This window comes from Myotis daubentonii, chromosome 1, assembly GCF_963259705.1.
Source record: "Myotis daubentonii chromosome 1, mMyoDau2.1, whole genome shotgun sequence".
Classification (NCBI taxonomy): Eukaryota; Metazoa; Chordata; class Mammalia; order Chiroptera; family Vespertilionidae; genus Myotis; species Myotis daubentonii.
Genome location: NC_081840.1, coordinates 37317965 through 37332693, shown reverse-complemented (window position 1 = coordinate 37332693; position 14729 = coordinate 37317965). Strand labels below are relative to the sequence as shown.

The 14729-nt window shown below is 39.4% G+C and overlaps 1 protein-coding gene across 2 annotated transcripts in view; it reads right to left on the bottom strand.

The window, feature by feature from the left end:
• The window catches only part of DLGAP5 (DLG associated protein 5), a 46439-nt gene extending 38620 nt beyond the window's left edge, over positions 1-7819 (bottom strand). For both annotated transcript variants that reach the window (XM_059695314.1, XM_059695319.1), the window contains exons 1-4: positions 7686-7819; positions 5714-5952; positions 1766-1959; positions 573-635 (exon numbers count right to left, since the gene is read on the bottom strand). In XM_059695314.1, coding sequence (XP_059551297.1) covers positions 573-635; positions 1766-1959; positions 5714-5951 — 495 coding nt within the window. In that variant the 5' untranslated portion in view covers position 5952; positions 7686-7819. The remainder of the gene's footprint in view (positions 1-572; positions 636-1765; positions 1960-5713; positions 5953-7685) is intronic.
• Positions 7820-14729: the final 6910 nt, after the last annotated feature.

Sequence of the window (14729 nt, the reverse complement as noted above, 5' to 3'; positions counted from 1 at the left end):
AGAGGCATGCAACTTCCCCCTTCCCCACTTGACTTTTAGTAATCTTCCTAGTAACTTTATCCATCACAGTGTTTTGAAAATCCATAATTTATAACACCCACCCTATATGCTGTATATTCCTATCTGCATTTTCATGGTGTCATGGACTGCATAATAGAAGACCAGTAAACTAACAAACAAAAAAAAAGTGTGACTCAAAGACAAAGTTTGGTATAGATCTCATAAGGGATGTCTGGGCAAAGACTACTTTTTTAAAAATTTTTTATTTATTTCAGAGAGGAAGGGTGAGGGAGTGAGAGATAGAAACATCAATGATGACAGAGAATCATTGATCAGCTGCCTCCTGCACACCCCACATTGGGTGGGCAAAGATTATTTTAAGAGAGTATTTCCTTAGCATTTAGTAAAAACTGCTCTATGTCACCATACTAATAACAGTGATTCTGGTACTATTAACTCTAGTAAAATAATCACTATACTTAAAGCTGGCAAATTAAAAATAAATTTACTTATTCTGAGAAAAGAAAGTAAAATTTGTCATTTTAGTAACAATTATCTATTATCAACCATACCTTAGTTTGCTCCATTTGGTCTTTGGTCTTTGACCTTGTCATCCGTACAAAAGATGAAACAGTCTTAAAACAATCAAAACAAGATAAAAAAATTTTAAAAATGAACTTGCAAAATTACCTCCATGTCTCATTATGAAATAAAGTTCTCATTTAAAAGTTAAACTTTATCTGTAGTTATTTATGTCAAAAAGATACTTGCTAACATAAATTACTATTTTTTTTTCTGGTTCTGACCCGATTTAAATTATCTTTTTTTAATTTTTTTAATTTAAATTATCTTTAAGTTAATTGAACCCGCCACCTTTTAATGTACAGGACAATGCTCCAACCAACTGAGCCACACTGGCCAGGGCTCTTCCTGCATTATTAATTTTTTAAAATATATGTATTTTTATTGATTTCAGAGAGGAAGGAGGAAGGAGACATAGAAACATTAATCATTGACTGGCTACCTCCTGCACACCCTCTCCTGGTGATCAAGCCCAAAACCTGGGCATGTGCCCTGACTGGAAATCAAATTGTCACCTCTTGATTCATAGGTAGATGCTCAACCACGGGGCCACACCCGCTGGGCCTGCATTATTAATTAGATAATGGTACAACCTCATTTTTTTTTTTTTTTAAATATTTTTTTTTTATTGATTTTTTACAGAGAGGAAGGGAGAGAGATAGAGAGTTAGAAACATCGATGAGAGAGAAACATCGATCAGCTGCCTCCTGCACATCTCCTACTGGGGATATGCCCGCAACCCAGGTACATGCCCTTGACCGGAATCGAACCTGGGACCTTTCAGTCCGCAGGCCGACGCTCTATCCACTGAGCCAAACCGGTTTCGGCAAGGTACAACCTCATTTAAAAGCCTCCCTGACTCTCCATATCTCACAGGATAAATGCCAAGTCCTCTGGCATAGCATTCACTGTCTAGCCTGGGTCTACTTGCTTTCCTTGTTTTATCCTATTGCAATCTACCTACAGTTACAACGAGAGACCTGATTTTCATCTTTTGAGCTACTATTGTCAATCCCACCTCCTAGTAATTAGTTGAGTGAATAAAGGGACTAAGGGGAATGGGTAATTTTAGTCATTTAATCTCTTAAAATAATTGTTTCTCAGCCTTTTGGCTAAAATCGAGTATAATCTCTTAAAGAAAAAGGAACTATTCCTCTATATCTACTTAGGATACTAAATTTACCTTTATAGGCTCAGCTTTCGTTGTATTCCGGTTTGAAAAAAGAAATGAAGGCACATCAGGTCTATAAAGACCCACTTTAAACACTCCTCGTTTAGCTTTCTCTCTTTGCTCTTTCAATTTTTGAAGTTGCTTTTCTTCTTTGTATTTCTGGAGCATTTGTTTCCGTTGCTCATGTAGAAGAGTTTTCACTGACTCTAAGCAGGAATAACAAACAACCAAACACAGTACATAAAAAATTTCAGATCAAGAGTTATGCAAATGTCAAAAAAATCATTTTGTCTAACTTCAACAGCAACTAAGAAATGCTTTGAGAAACTTCTTAACTCCTTAGCACTCTAATCATTTCAATCCCTATTCTTTTAAAATTTCTATTTCTTTTGCTTTTAATTGTTCCAATATTTATTAACTGCTTGCTTTGTACCAGACATGTATTACTACCCTTTTCACTTAATTAAATTCTATGACAGTCAGGGTCTAAGCTGACCTCCCGTGATTCTAACCACCTGGTGAAGTCATGCCCCTGTGTTGTCGTCCCCTTCATCAATGAATAGGGCTTTAACAAAAAGAGTACTATGGAAAAGGAGTATGACTTCCAAGACTAGATCATGAAAGAAATTCCAGTTTTTGCCTTGCTCTCTCTTGGATCACTTGCTTTGGGGGAAGCCAGTGGCTATGTGGTGCTAGAAAGAGAATTAGGCAGCCCTGTGGAGATGTCTACCTGACAAAAAACTAAGGCTGCCTGCCAAAAGCTAGCATCAACTTGCCAGTCTGTGAGTTATCTTAGAAGCAGATCCTCCAGTCTTAGTCAAGCCTTCAGATGCACTACTGGATGACATCTTGGCTGCAACCTCCAGAACTACCATACCCGACTGAGCTGCCCCTAAATTCCTGACCCACAAAAATTGTGTGAAATAATAATGTTCTTTTTGTTTATAAGCCACTAGTTTTGGGGTAACTAATAGAATGTTTTATTTTAAAAAAAATATTTTTATTGATTTCAGAGAGGAAGGGAGAGGGAGAGAGATAGAAACATCAATGATGACAGAGAATCATTGATCGGCTACCTCCTGCACAATCTCCCTGGGATCAAGCCCACAACCCTGGCATGTACCCTTGAACAGAATCAAACCCGGGAACCTTCAGTCTGCAGGCCGATGCTCAATCCACTGAGCAAAACCAGCTAGGGCTATAATTTTTTCCTTTGATATTAAAACTATTTGTCAGTTTCTCTAGCTCCCAGTTATTATTCTTTTTTCTTAACTTTATTAAGGTATTACATATGTGTCCTTATCCCCCGATTACCCACCCCCCACCCCCCACTCTTGCCCTCACCCCTCTAGTGTCTGTGTCCATTGGTTAGGCTTATATGCATGCATACAAGTCCTTTGGTTGATCTCTCCCCCTAACCCCCACCCTCCCCTACCTTCCCTCTGAGGTGTGATGGTCTGATCAATGCTTCTCTGTCTCTGGATCTGTTTTTGTTCATCAGTTTATGTTGTTCATTATATTCCACAAATGAGTGAGATCATGTGATATTTATCTTTCTCTGACTGGCTTAGCATAATGCTCTCCAGTTCCATCCATGCTGTTGCAAATGGTAAGAATTCCTTCTTTGTTACAGCAGCATAGTATTCCATTGTGTAGATGTACCACAGTTTTCTAATCCACTCATCTGCTGATGGGCACTTAGGCTGTTTCCAAATTTTCGCTATGGTAAATTGTGCTGCTGTGAACATCGGGGTGCATATGTCCTTTCTTACTGGTGTTTCTAGTTTCTTGGGATATATTCCTAGAAGTGGCATCACTGGGTCAAACAGGGCTACCATTTTTAGTGTTTTGAGGAAACTCCATACTGTTCTCCACAGTGGCTGCACCAGTCTGCATTCCAACCAGCAGTGCATGAGGGTTCCTTTTTCTCTGAATCCTCGCCAACAATTGTCTTTTGTTGATTTGTTGATGACAGCCATTCTGACAGGTGTGAGATGGTATCGCATTGTCGTTTTGATTTGCATCTCTTGGATGATTAGTGACTTTGAGCATGTTTTCATATGTCTCTTGGCCTTCCTTATGTCCTCTTTTGAAAAGTATCTATTTAGGTCCATTGCCCATTTTTTGACTGGGTTATTTATTTTCCTTTTGTTAAGTTGTATGAGTTACCCCACTTATTATTCTTAACTTAAGATATTCTCATGTTTATTTAAACTGGTTTGAAAAATATGTATGGCTACTATGTGCCAGACATCTTTAGGCAGTAAGGGTAAGTAAGAGAATTTCTGCCCTTGAAGGGCTCACACAGTATTGTAGGGAGATGAACACAGTTTCAATTTGGCTTAGCACAGATCAAATAGTAGGAGAATAAACACTCAACAGAGACTTGGTACAAACCTGTCTGGGGAGATCAGGAAAGGTTTCTAAGAAGACAGATAATCTGAGAAGGGTTCTGAAGAATGAGTATATGTTTGCCACTGGCTAAAGGTTAAAAAAATTCAAGGAAGATACCTGCACAACTCAGTAAAATTTACTTTTTAAAAAGCATATATTTAAATGGGTGAATTTTATGCTGGAAATTAGACCTCAATAAAGTTGCTTTAAAAAGATAATCCAGGCAGAGAATAGAATGTACAAAAGATGATGAAGTGGTCAATCAACAAAAAAAACCCCTATATCCTCAACTTCTCTGATTGTTCCCTTCATCTTTTGATCTCAGTAAAACTGGCTCTCCCTTGAAGACCATGCTTCCCTAGCTGTCCTCTCCAGTGTTTGACTGTTTTTTTCTCCCACACTGGTAATATCATTGGGCCTAAAGAGGGAGGTGTCTCATCACTGCTCCCCACTATTTCTTCCCTAAAAGATCCCAGCTTCACATTTCATGTCATCAGATCATACTATCAAGTACCACAATTAGTCATCTATAGACCCCCAGGTTTCACCCATGTTCCTCAAAAGCGTTAGCTCCTAGTTCACTGTCACTGCCTCCATCACTTTTCTTGTACAAATCTTGATGACCCCTCCAATACTCTGGCCTCTCAATTCTTAGGCTTCCTTTCCTCCAAGGAACTTGCTTCTACTATACCTAAGCTACCCATTCCCATGGTCACATCCATACCAATATTTCACTGGAATGTAGCTCCTAGTGCAGCCGTGGGCAAACTATGGCCTGTGGGCCGGATCCGGCCCGTTTGAAATGAATAAAACTAAAAAAAAAAAAAAAAAAAAGACCGTATCCTTTTATGTAATGATGTTTACTTTGAATTTATATTAGTTCACACAAACACTCCATCCATGCTTTTGTTCCGGCCCTCCGGTCCAGTTTAAGAACCCATTGTGGCCCTCGAGTCAAAAAGTTTGCCCACCCCTGTCCTAGTGCCTGCTATATAAACACAACTAAATAGAAGTCCAGTGACTCCTTCTGGTTAAATGCAAAAGTTACTTCCCAGTTCTCTTTCTCTCTATAGCATCCCTTCCCTTCTAAGACACTCTATTATTATCATTTGTTGAGATCATTTCTTTTTTTATCGGTTGGTTTTTTTTCCTTCCTGATGACCCTTTAAGGCAAACTGCATGGAAGAATTCTTTGTCCTTCTAAGAAATGTTTTCATTGGCAAAGTATCTCATTTCATAGATTCTCCAATCAGTTCTACTTTATGTCCCTTTTCAATTTATCTTGTCAACACTTATCTTACCCAAGCTCCAGAAATAAGAACTTTAGAATTCCTATAAGGCAATATAGAGAATAAAGTGTTATAATATTCCATAGATGAATGGCTCCAACCTAGCTATAATAGCTTTAGCCTAGCCTTTACCTTAAATAGACAGAAAACATCAAGTTATTCAAAATGATATTATAAAACTCCATTCTTCTGGTCAGGGATTTTTTTAACCTCAGTTATTAAATCAATTTCTCTTCACTCTCCAAAGCACTTAAAATTACAATAAACCTTTACTTACTTGTCTTGACACTGGCCTTTTCTGGAACAAGCTCTTGGGATGTCTCGTCTAATTCAAGAAGATATCTACCTTCTAAGGTTGGAATGTTGACATCTTTCAAGCCAAAGTGTCTATTTCGTTCATATTCCTTATGTCTGTGTTCTTTTTGAGACAGAGATTTCCTATGAGCAATTTTAGTTCTAATCATGTCAGTACTTAAATCCTTTCTGCGTCGACTGGCAAAATGTGATGAAGACATCCTGTCAGGGAAAAGATAGAGACAGACCAACTCACATGGCTTTTCATTTTATTATGTAAAAAATTAAGATTCCAGTTCACCTCCTGTCCCAACCTCAGAGCCTTCTGAAATAAAAATGTTCAAATACAAAATGGAATGTGACACTGAAGAGTGGGAAGGAGGTCATCAAAAGATAAGACGGTACGACCTATTCTGGGGTTCTAGATAGGACCTTGTTTGTCAGATAAAGTGAAGCTCAGGAAGCTACAGTCCATAATAATACAGGATAGTTTCTTAACCATCCCCTAGTGATGAATGCAGGCAACCTGCTATATTTTTCTCAAGCCAAAAACCAAACCAAAACAAACAAAAAAACATATGAGATGCCTAGTAGACAAGTAAGGATGATAAATAGGCACTCAATATATGAGATTAAGAAAAAGAAGGGTTTTCAGAATTACCAGGGTGCCATAGAAAGATAACCAAATCAGTCTGCCCTGGGGGGTGGGGGGGAGCAGAATAAAATTATTTTCGGCCATGTGAGACATTATATAGTTTAGTTGGCATATGCCCGTTTCATAGAAGGATCCTTGGAGAATGTATTCAAGCAATACAAGGGAGAAGAACAAGAAAGAGGATGCCATGGGTTCCAAGAAACCATGGATCGAACTGACAAAGAGAATATAGGAAAGTGGAAAGTCTAAGGGAGTTATCTGTGCGTCTGGTATAGCGAACAACCAAGACAAACTGGAGAAAAAGGACTGGCTTTCCAGAGAAAATTATTGCCAGCTTAAAGGAAAAAGGGGGTGGGGAAAAGAGGGAGGGTCTGCAATCAGGAAATTTAAAAAGTTATAAGCACACTATGTTCTTCAACAATAATAACTAAGGAAGCCCATTAGAAAACTCCAAATAAAAGAAAAATCCACACAAGAATTGCAACAAATTCAAATGTTACATGATTTTTAAGCAATCAACAAGAGTATAAAAAATGAGAATTCTTCTAACCTGGATGCTAATAACATTCTCCTTTAGGAGCCAGGGGGAGGGGGGGAGAGTAACAAAGGGCTGTGCTTTTCATCAAGAGTTCTCCCCTATATGATGTGCCACCTCCCACAAGCATTGATTTGCTAAATATTAATAAAACTTATACATTAGTTATTTTGAAATACAACGTAGCACTATACACACACAGAGAGAGAGAACTAGTACTAATGGCATATTTAATTATCTCCTAAACCCTAATGGGTAGTTAGATATTCTCGCCATTATACAAATGAGGTAAATTAACTGCCCGCGTGAGCACAGCCTAAAAGTGCTGCAGCTGGGATCCCAAGCCGGGCAATCCGCTCTTCACAAACATGTAAACCCTCTTCTCGGGCTGCCTGGAGCTCCTTCCAGCTCAGAGTCTGCAATGCCTTACTCTGGCTTGCCTACACGTTCTCGAGCCGGGTGTTTACAGTCGCCCCAGGATGGTGAGGAGCTGCTGAAATTTGCTGTCAAGCCAAGGATGCTAAGTATCCACCCGCTCCACGGGCCGATTACGCCCCGGTGGGGAAACGCTGACAGCGACCTAGATCGAGGCGACAAATATTTAATCCGGAGGGCTGTGTTTTCAGCTTCGGGAAGGACAGGGAACGTGGTCCCAGCGGACCCTCCCCCGAACGCGGCGCGTCCAGCTCGCAGCTGCAGGTCCTCACATCCTTCTAGAAGGAAGCAGGCCAGCGCTCTCCCTCCGGCACCCCAGCACCCACCTACCTGAGGCAGGTCTAGCGTGAAACCTCAAGCAAAGAGCAAAGAACTCTCTCGGTCTGGAAACCAACGCTGCCCCTAAAGCAGGAACGTCCACACCACCGGCCCCCGCTAAATTCAAACTTCCCACACCCAGCCTCTGATTGGAGGGATTTTAACCAACACTTCCGGGAAGCATGCCCGCCTCTTCCCTTCGAAGAAGCTTGCGATTGGTCTGCTCCTTGCGATATTTGAATTGATTGAAAGGCGAACGGACCGTTCAGACGGGTGTGAGCGGGACCGATGGGCGGGTCCGCGACGCGCTGTTGTTGACAGGTCCGCCACGCGCTGCGGACTCGGGGCGGGGCAGTGGGGAAGGGAGCGGGAACCAGGGCTGGTGCGGCCGGGTCTGAATCCGCCCGGACCTCCCAGGGGCCCGCGGGTAGCCCAGAAAAGACGCAGGAGCTCTGACGGAGAGGGCACTCAGAAAGTTTGCAGGGATTTTTAATGACCTTATTTGGTTGCATAAGTCCAGCAGAGCGTACTGGACTGTTTCTTTTTTTTAATCTTTATTGTTGAAAGTATTACATAGGTCTTCCCTCCCCCCGCCCCCATTAACCTCTTCCAGTCCCGCCTGTGCTCCCCCACCCTCTCCCAGTCCCTCACCACCCCATTGTCTGTGTCCACGGGTTATGCATATACTGTATGCATATAAGTTCATTGGTTGATCTCTTCCCACCCCCTCCCCTGCCTTCCCTCTGAGGTTCAACAGTCTGTTTTAAAAAGGGCTTCCCATACCAAATTTCTCCTTACATGGGTAAGTGTTACTTTTTTACCCCCATTTTTTTTTTTCTATTGAGGTAAAATTTAAATAGCGGAAAAGCATAGTTTTTTAATATACGATTTGATCAGTTTTGCTAAATGGAAACAGCTGTGTGACTGCCACCCAATCAGGATATAGAGCAATTCCATCACCCAACAGTTCCCTTACACCCCTTTCCAATATGCCTTAAGCAACCATTCCTCTGATTTCTATCGTCTCAAAAATAAAGGTGGTAGGTACTCATTAGTGTCTGTCTTTTTTCTCACAGCATATTGTTTTTAAGATTCATCCCTACTGTTGCATGAAGCAGCAGTTATTTGATGAAAAGTATTCTGTTGAATACTTTATCCGTTCACCTGATGATGGACATTTGGATTGTTCCAGCTTTTAGCTGTTATGAATCAAGTTGCTGTAAATATTCTTGTAGGCATGTTTTATTTATCTTGGAGAAATATAGATGTGAAAAAAAAAAAAGAAAGAAATATAGATGTGGAATTTCTGGGTCGTTCTGTATATGCTTAACTTTATATAAGAAATTGCCGAGCAGTTTTCCAAAGTGGTTGTAACAGTCAACCCCTCTAGTAGGTGTGACATGGTATCTGGGGGCTTTTTTGTTTTAAATATTTTTTATTGATTTTGTTTAGAGGAAGAGGGAGGGGGGAGAGGGGAGGGGAGAGAAGGGGAGCCTGGCAGCGATTACCCCAAATAGATGTGATTTTAAATTGCCACTTTATATGGGGCAAGTTTTCTGCACTTCTCTGAATATCCTTTTCCTTATCTATCTCTTAGGAATGTTGGGAGGATTAAATGAAATGATCAGTTCCAGTTCTGCTGCCCACCAAGATGCTGAAAAGTATCAACTTCAGAGGAGCTTCAGAGGGAGAAAACTCCAAGTTATTGTAACATTCAAGAATGTGAGCAGTCTTTTGTTGGTTTTGCCCTGCAGTTGTTAACTGATTAACCTCTCTTGTCTCATCTTTTCATTCTTTGGCCTATCCTATATAATAAAGAGCTAATATGCTAATTAGACCAGATGGCTGAACAACCTTCCAGAATGACCTTCCGGAATGACCAGAGGGTGGGGCCGAGGGGCCTTGAGGCAGCCAGGGCCGAGCCCCTTGTACAAATTTTGTGCATCGGGACCCTAGTTGTATTTTAATTTAGGATATCTCAGAATTTTTTCCTGTCACTTTTTTACTGTGGTTATTAGGAAATTTTAAGTTATATATGTAATTCACATTATACTTCTATTAGAAAATACTGTCATAGTTTATAAGAAATGTTGCTGTTTGAAATATCAGGGAACAGACTGGCTATCATCAACAAATCAACAAACGACAAGTGCTGGAGAGGATGTGGAGAAAAAGGAACACTTGTGCACTGCTGGTGGGAATGCAGACTGGTGCAGCCACTATGGAAGACAGTATGGAGTTTCCTTAAAAAACTGAAAATGGAACTCCCATTTGACCCTGTGATCCCACTTCTAGGAATATATCCCAAGAAACCAGAAACACCAATCAGAAAGGATATATGCACCCCTATGTTCATAGCAGCACAATTCACCATAGCTAAGATCTGGAAACAGCCTAAGTGCCCACCAGTAGATGAATGGATTAGAAAACTGTGGTACATCTACACGATGGAATACTATGCTGCTGTAAAAAGGAAGGAACTCTTACCATTTGCAACGTCATGGATGGAACTGGAGAGCATTATGCTAAGTGAAATAAGCCAGTCAATAAAGGAAAAATACCACATGATCTCACTCATTCATGGACAATAGAGACCATTATAAACTTTTGAACAATAATAGATACAGAGGCAGAGCTGCCTCAAACAGATTGTCAAACTGCAGCGGGAAGGCCGGGGAGGGTTGGGGGGCAGGAGGTAGGGGGGTAAGAGATCAACTAAAGGACTTGTATGCATGCATATAAGCATAACCAATGGACATAAGACACTGGGTGATAGGGGAGGCTAGGGGACTGTCTAGGGCGGGGGGATAAAATGGATACATATGTAATACCCTTTGTAATACTTTAAGCAATAAAAAAAAAGAAAAGAAAAAAGAAATATCAGGGAAAAGGGACCATCTCACCCCTACTCAAAAGATCTGAGCACACGGAAGCACCCTCAGTTGCCAACCCAGAACTTCAGATAAGAGGTATAAGGGTCAAAAAATAACTTTCCTCCCACTTTTCAAAGTTCTTTTGGCAGTGCTAATAATGAAATCAACATGAGACAGATTAACAGGAGAAAATGTCAAAAACTTATTACAGATACACATTCAGGAATGCCATTAGGATATGAGAGCCAAAGCCTGACCATTTTGCTCAGTGGTTGAGCGTTGGCCCATGAACCAGGAAGTCACAGTTTGATTCCTGGTCACGGCACATAACCTGGTTGTGGGCTTCATCCCCAGTAGGGGGCGTGTAAGAGGCAGCCAATCAATGATTCTCTCTCAGAATTGATATTTCTCTCTCTCCTTCTCCCTTCCTCTCTTTGAAATCAATAAAAAACATATATATGAATATGAGACTTGAGGATGCATTGGGTCATTGAAGTTTAAAACCATTCTGGATTAAGAAGGGGTCTGGAATTTCAAAGGGAAAGTAGGCAATTCACAGATAGAAAGAGCAAATGTAATATACAAATTCTTGATAGATTACCAAAAAGGAACAAGTGGAATCATTGATCGATTCAAGAAAAGTTTATAATGTAAAGAGTGGAGAGCAGTTTTAGAGTCCAACCCACCTAGCTCTAGACCTGGAGCTGCTTAATTTCTGTTTTTAAATCGCCAACCATTTTAAATTGCCATTGACAGGGATAATATCAATACCTACTTCTTAAGGTTGTTGTGAGAATTAGAGAACTTAGCATAGAAGCTGGCATATAGTGAGCACTTTAAAGATGGTGATTACCATTAGATGTTTACAAAAGGGGGAAAGTTAGGATGAAACCCAAATCCTGTGGGCATTTCTCTGTTCTCTGGACTGGCCCTATTTCCAGCAAAGCAGGGAGTGGGGAGTGGGTGGCAAATTAATTATGTAATCAATCCATTTGCCTTTAACATTTAAAGCTGAAAGGAGGGTGAAAGGGCTCTAAATTCTCCATTGCAATTAAAGGATGAAGGAATCACATATCTTTTTTCCCGTATTTTAAAGATACTCTTACTTTATATGCCTAATAAACGTTTAATGCCCCGGGGACAGAATCCATCTAAACCAGGACATGGATTTGCAGGCTACCAAGATGAGTATTTGAAGTAGTAGGGAAAGAATGTGGGTTTGGGCCCCACAGACTTGAGTTTAAATCCCCAAATTGCCACTTTCTAAACCAGAGGTTAAAGACCATATATGGCCTCCTGCACATACCCCAACCGGACCGTGCCAGGGATCCAGCCTGCAGCCCAGATACATGCCCCTGACCAGGAATCAAACCCTGTAGTGCGTGAGCCAAGCTCTAACCAGCGAACCACACCATCCAGGGCCAAGTGAGCTGTCTTGAAAGTGTATCCTTCAAGTCCTCTGTTGAGCCATTTTAGAGCAGAGAGCCTCCAGTTTGTTAACAGTATCTTTCCCATGGATTTTAAGCTAAAGATAAATTATATAAAAGTATCTGGTAAATAATAATTTTCAATAAATGGTACTTTAAAATACTAGCAACAACAATAATAATAACAAAATCCTTGAATCTACCAATAGAAACCAAGTGCATTTTTAATTAAAATATTGAGAAATAAAGGGCAAGAGGTATTACTATAAAAAATTAGTAATAATGACCAAATTTAACCTTAGTTGGCCACCACTATAAACTGGCAGAATCTTTCTAGCAAATAAACATAAGAGATGTTTCCCAATCAGTCTTTTTTTCTTTTCTTCTCTGGCTGATTTTTTTTCTTTATTGATTAAGGTATTACATATGTGTCCTTATCCCCCCATTGTCCTCCTCCCCCACCCTGCGCCCCCCCAGCTCATGCCCCAATCAGTCTTACTTCTGTAAAGGGTGGTTAAGGTTTCACACAGTTCCTAACTTTGTAGGCCATTGCTTTGGATCTGCATTCCGCACCCTACGTCTACCCCAAGTTTCACTTTGAAATTTAAAGACTGTAGAACTCATTCAAACTTTTCTTATCCACTTATTGCTGCTCTCTTCCACAAATAATGAAAATCTGTTTATGATTCTTCTCTTGTTATATCGTAAATCAGCGAATGAGATACAAGATGCCTTAATGAACCAATTAATTAGGAGTCCTTTATTGTGGGCGGCCCAGGGGAAGGTGTCTTTTTCAGATCTCTGAGGGAAGTCACACAGGAAGTTTCCTGAATTTTATACTTTTCGAACTCCTTTGTTTGCAGATATTACAAAGGGCTCTGTGTGAGTTATTGCTACAGACAGTTGTAACCTTGAATGCATAATGAGCTTGAACTTGGCATAAGAATATGGGAATTATTATCAGTATTAGTCCATATTAGTCTATTACATTGGATGGCTAGCTTGCAAGGTCAGACAGTTAAGTTTATCTTTTTCTATTATTTGAACTAAAAACAAAGTCATTTTATAGAATAGGAGACTGTCTTAAAGTGACAGAGTTTACAATGACAGAGTCTACAGGACAAGGGGTTATCTAACAATAGCAGGGAATTTCTAACAGCAGTTTTTTATACAAGATGGAAGTTACTATGCTTCACTCTCAGAACTGTCTGAGAAAATATAGCAGTTATGCAGTGAATATGTTGATTGACATTTTTATTAAATAGAGGTTTTCAAGAATTACATAAAGTGACAACTATTTCATTTTTTATGGTGCTATGAATTCATAAAATATGATTGAAAACACTTTTTAAAAATCTCTGTAAAATTTAAGTATATACTTCCAAAATTATCTCTGAATATGTGTAGGAATTGACAGATTACAATTATTTAAGTTATGCACACATATTGACAAAGCCTGGAAAGAACTCTGTGATATAGCAAAATTGTTGAGACTTTCTTGTGTTTTAATATCTACCAGCGTTGTAATCATGGTTTTTGTACACTAAATAGCTTAAAAATTCTTGCAAATAGCTGAATCTAACTATATGTCCCTGAGGATCTAATCATGTGTTAGATTTTTGTTATTTAAAAAACACATCTTGTCAGCTGGTGTGGCTCGGTGGTTGAACGGCAACTCATGAACCCATGAACCGGGAGCTTATGATTTGATTGCGGTCCAGGGCACATGCCCGGGTTGTGGACTCGGTCCCCAGTGTGGGACATGCAGGAGGCAGCCAGTCAATGATTCTCTCTCATCATCGATGTTTCTATATCTCTCTCCTTCGCCTTTCCTCTTGAAATCAATATAAATATTTTTTTTAAAAAAAGAATAGTTTATATATAGATTTTTAGAGAGAGTGGAAGAGAGAGGGAGAGAGAGAAAAACACTGATGTGAAAACCTAACATTGATTGGCCGCCTCCTGCAGGCCCCCTACAGGGATGGAGCCCATAACACGGGCATGGCCCTTGACAGGGAATTGAACCAGCAACCTTTTGGTGCATGAAATGATGCCTAGCCAACTGAGCCACACCAACCAGGGCAATAATGAAATGTTTTGAATGAAAGACTGCATGCTCATTAACATTGCTTTGTCACTCTTGCTCATTTTTGTTAGTGTCTCTTTCCTTCTAGTTGTTTCCAAGTGTTTCTTTTGGGTAAATTATTTATCTATATAAGGCTAAAGAAATTTGTTTTTTGATGTGGATTTTTAATTTAATAATTTATACATATATACTTTTAAAATTATTTTATTAAAAATTTTGTTGTTTTTCTTTTTTATATTTTGTTTGCTTTTGTCTTTTTGGTGTATTTTTTTAGCAGCTGTTCACAATATTGGGAGGAATTTAATAGTCAATTTTCAAAGTAAAGGTCTAATGCCATAGGAATGTTTTAATGAGTTCTTTATTAAATATATCTTATTAATATTAATGAAGCAATACACTAAAAATAGTTTTATTTATTTTGAATTATAATTTTTGTTAGAAAATAATTCCATGCACATAATAAAAAATTAGAATAAAAACGCTTAAAATGAAAAATAAAATTCTCCCTCCCCTTCCTAACTATCCGTTTCTCCCCAGCCCTAATTCATTTCCTGGAGATCACCCCTGTTAACAGTTTCTGCTTTTAGTGTAATATCATATTCTTTCAAGTTTGATCAATTTAATACAGAATCTATTAATATCCCACTGTGAAAAATTAAGAATTGTTGTG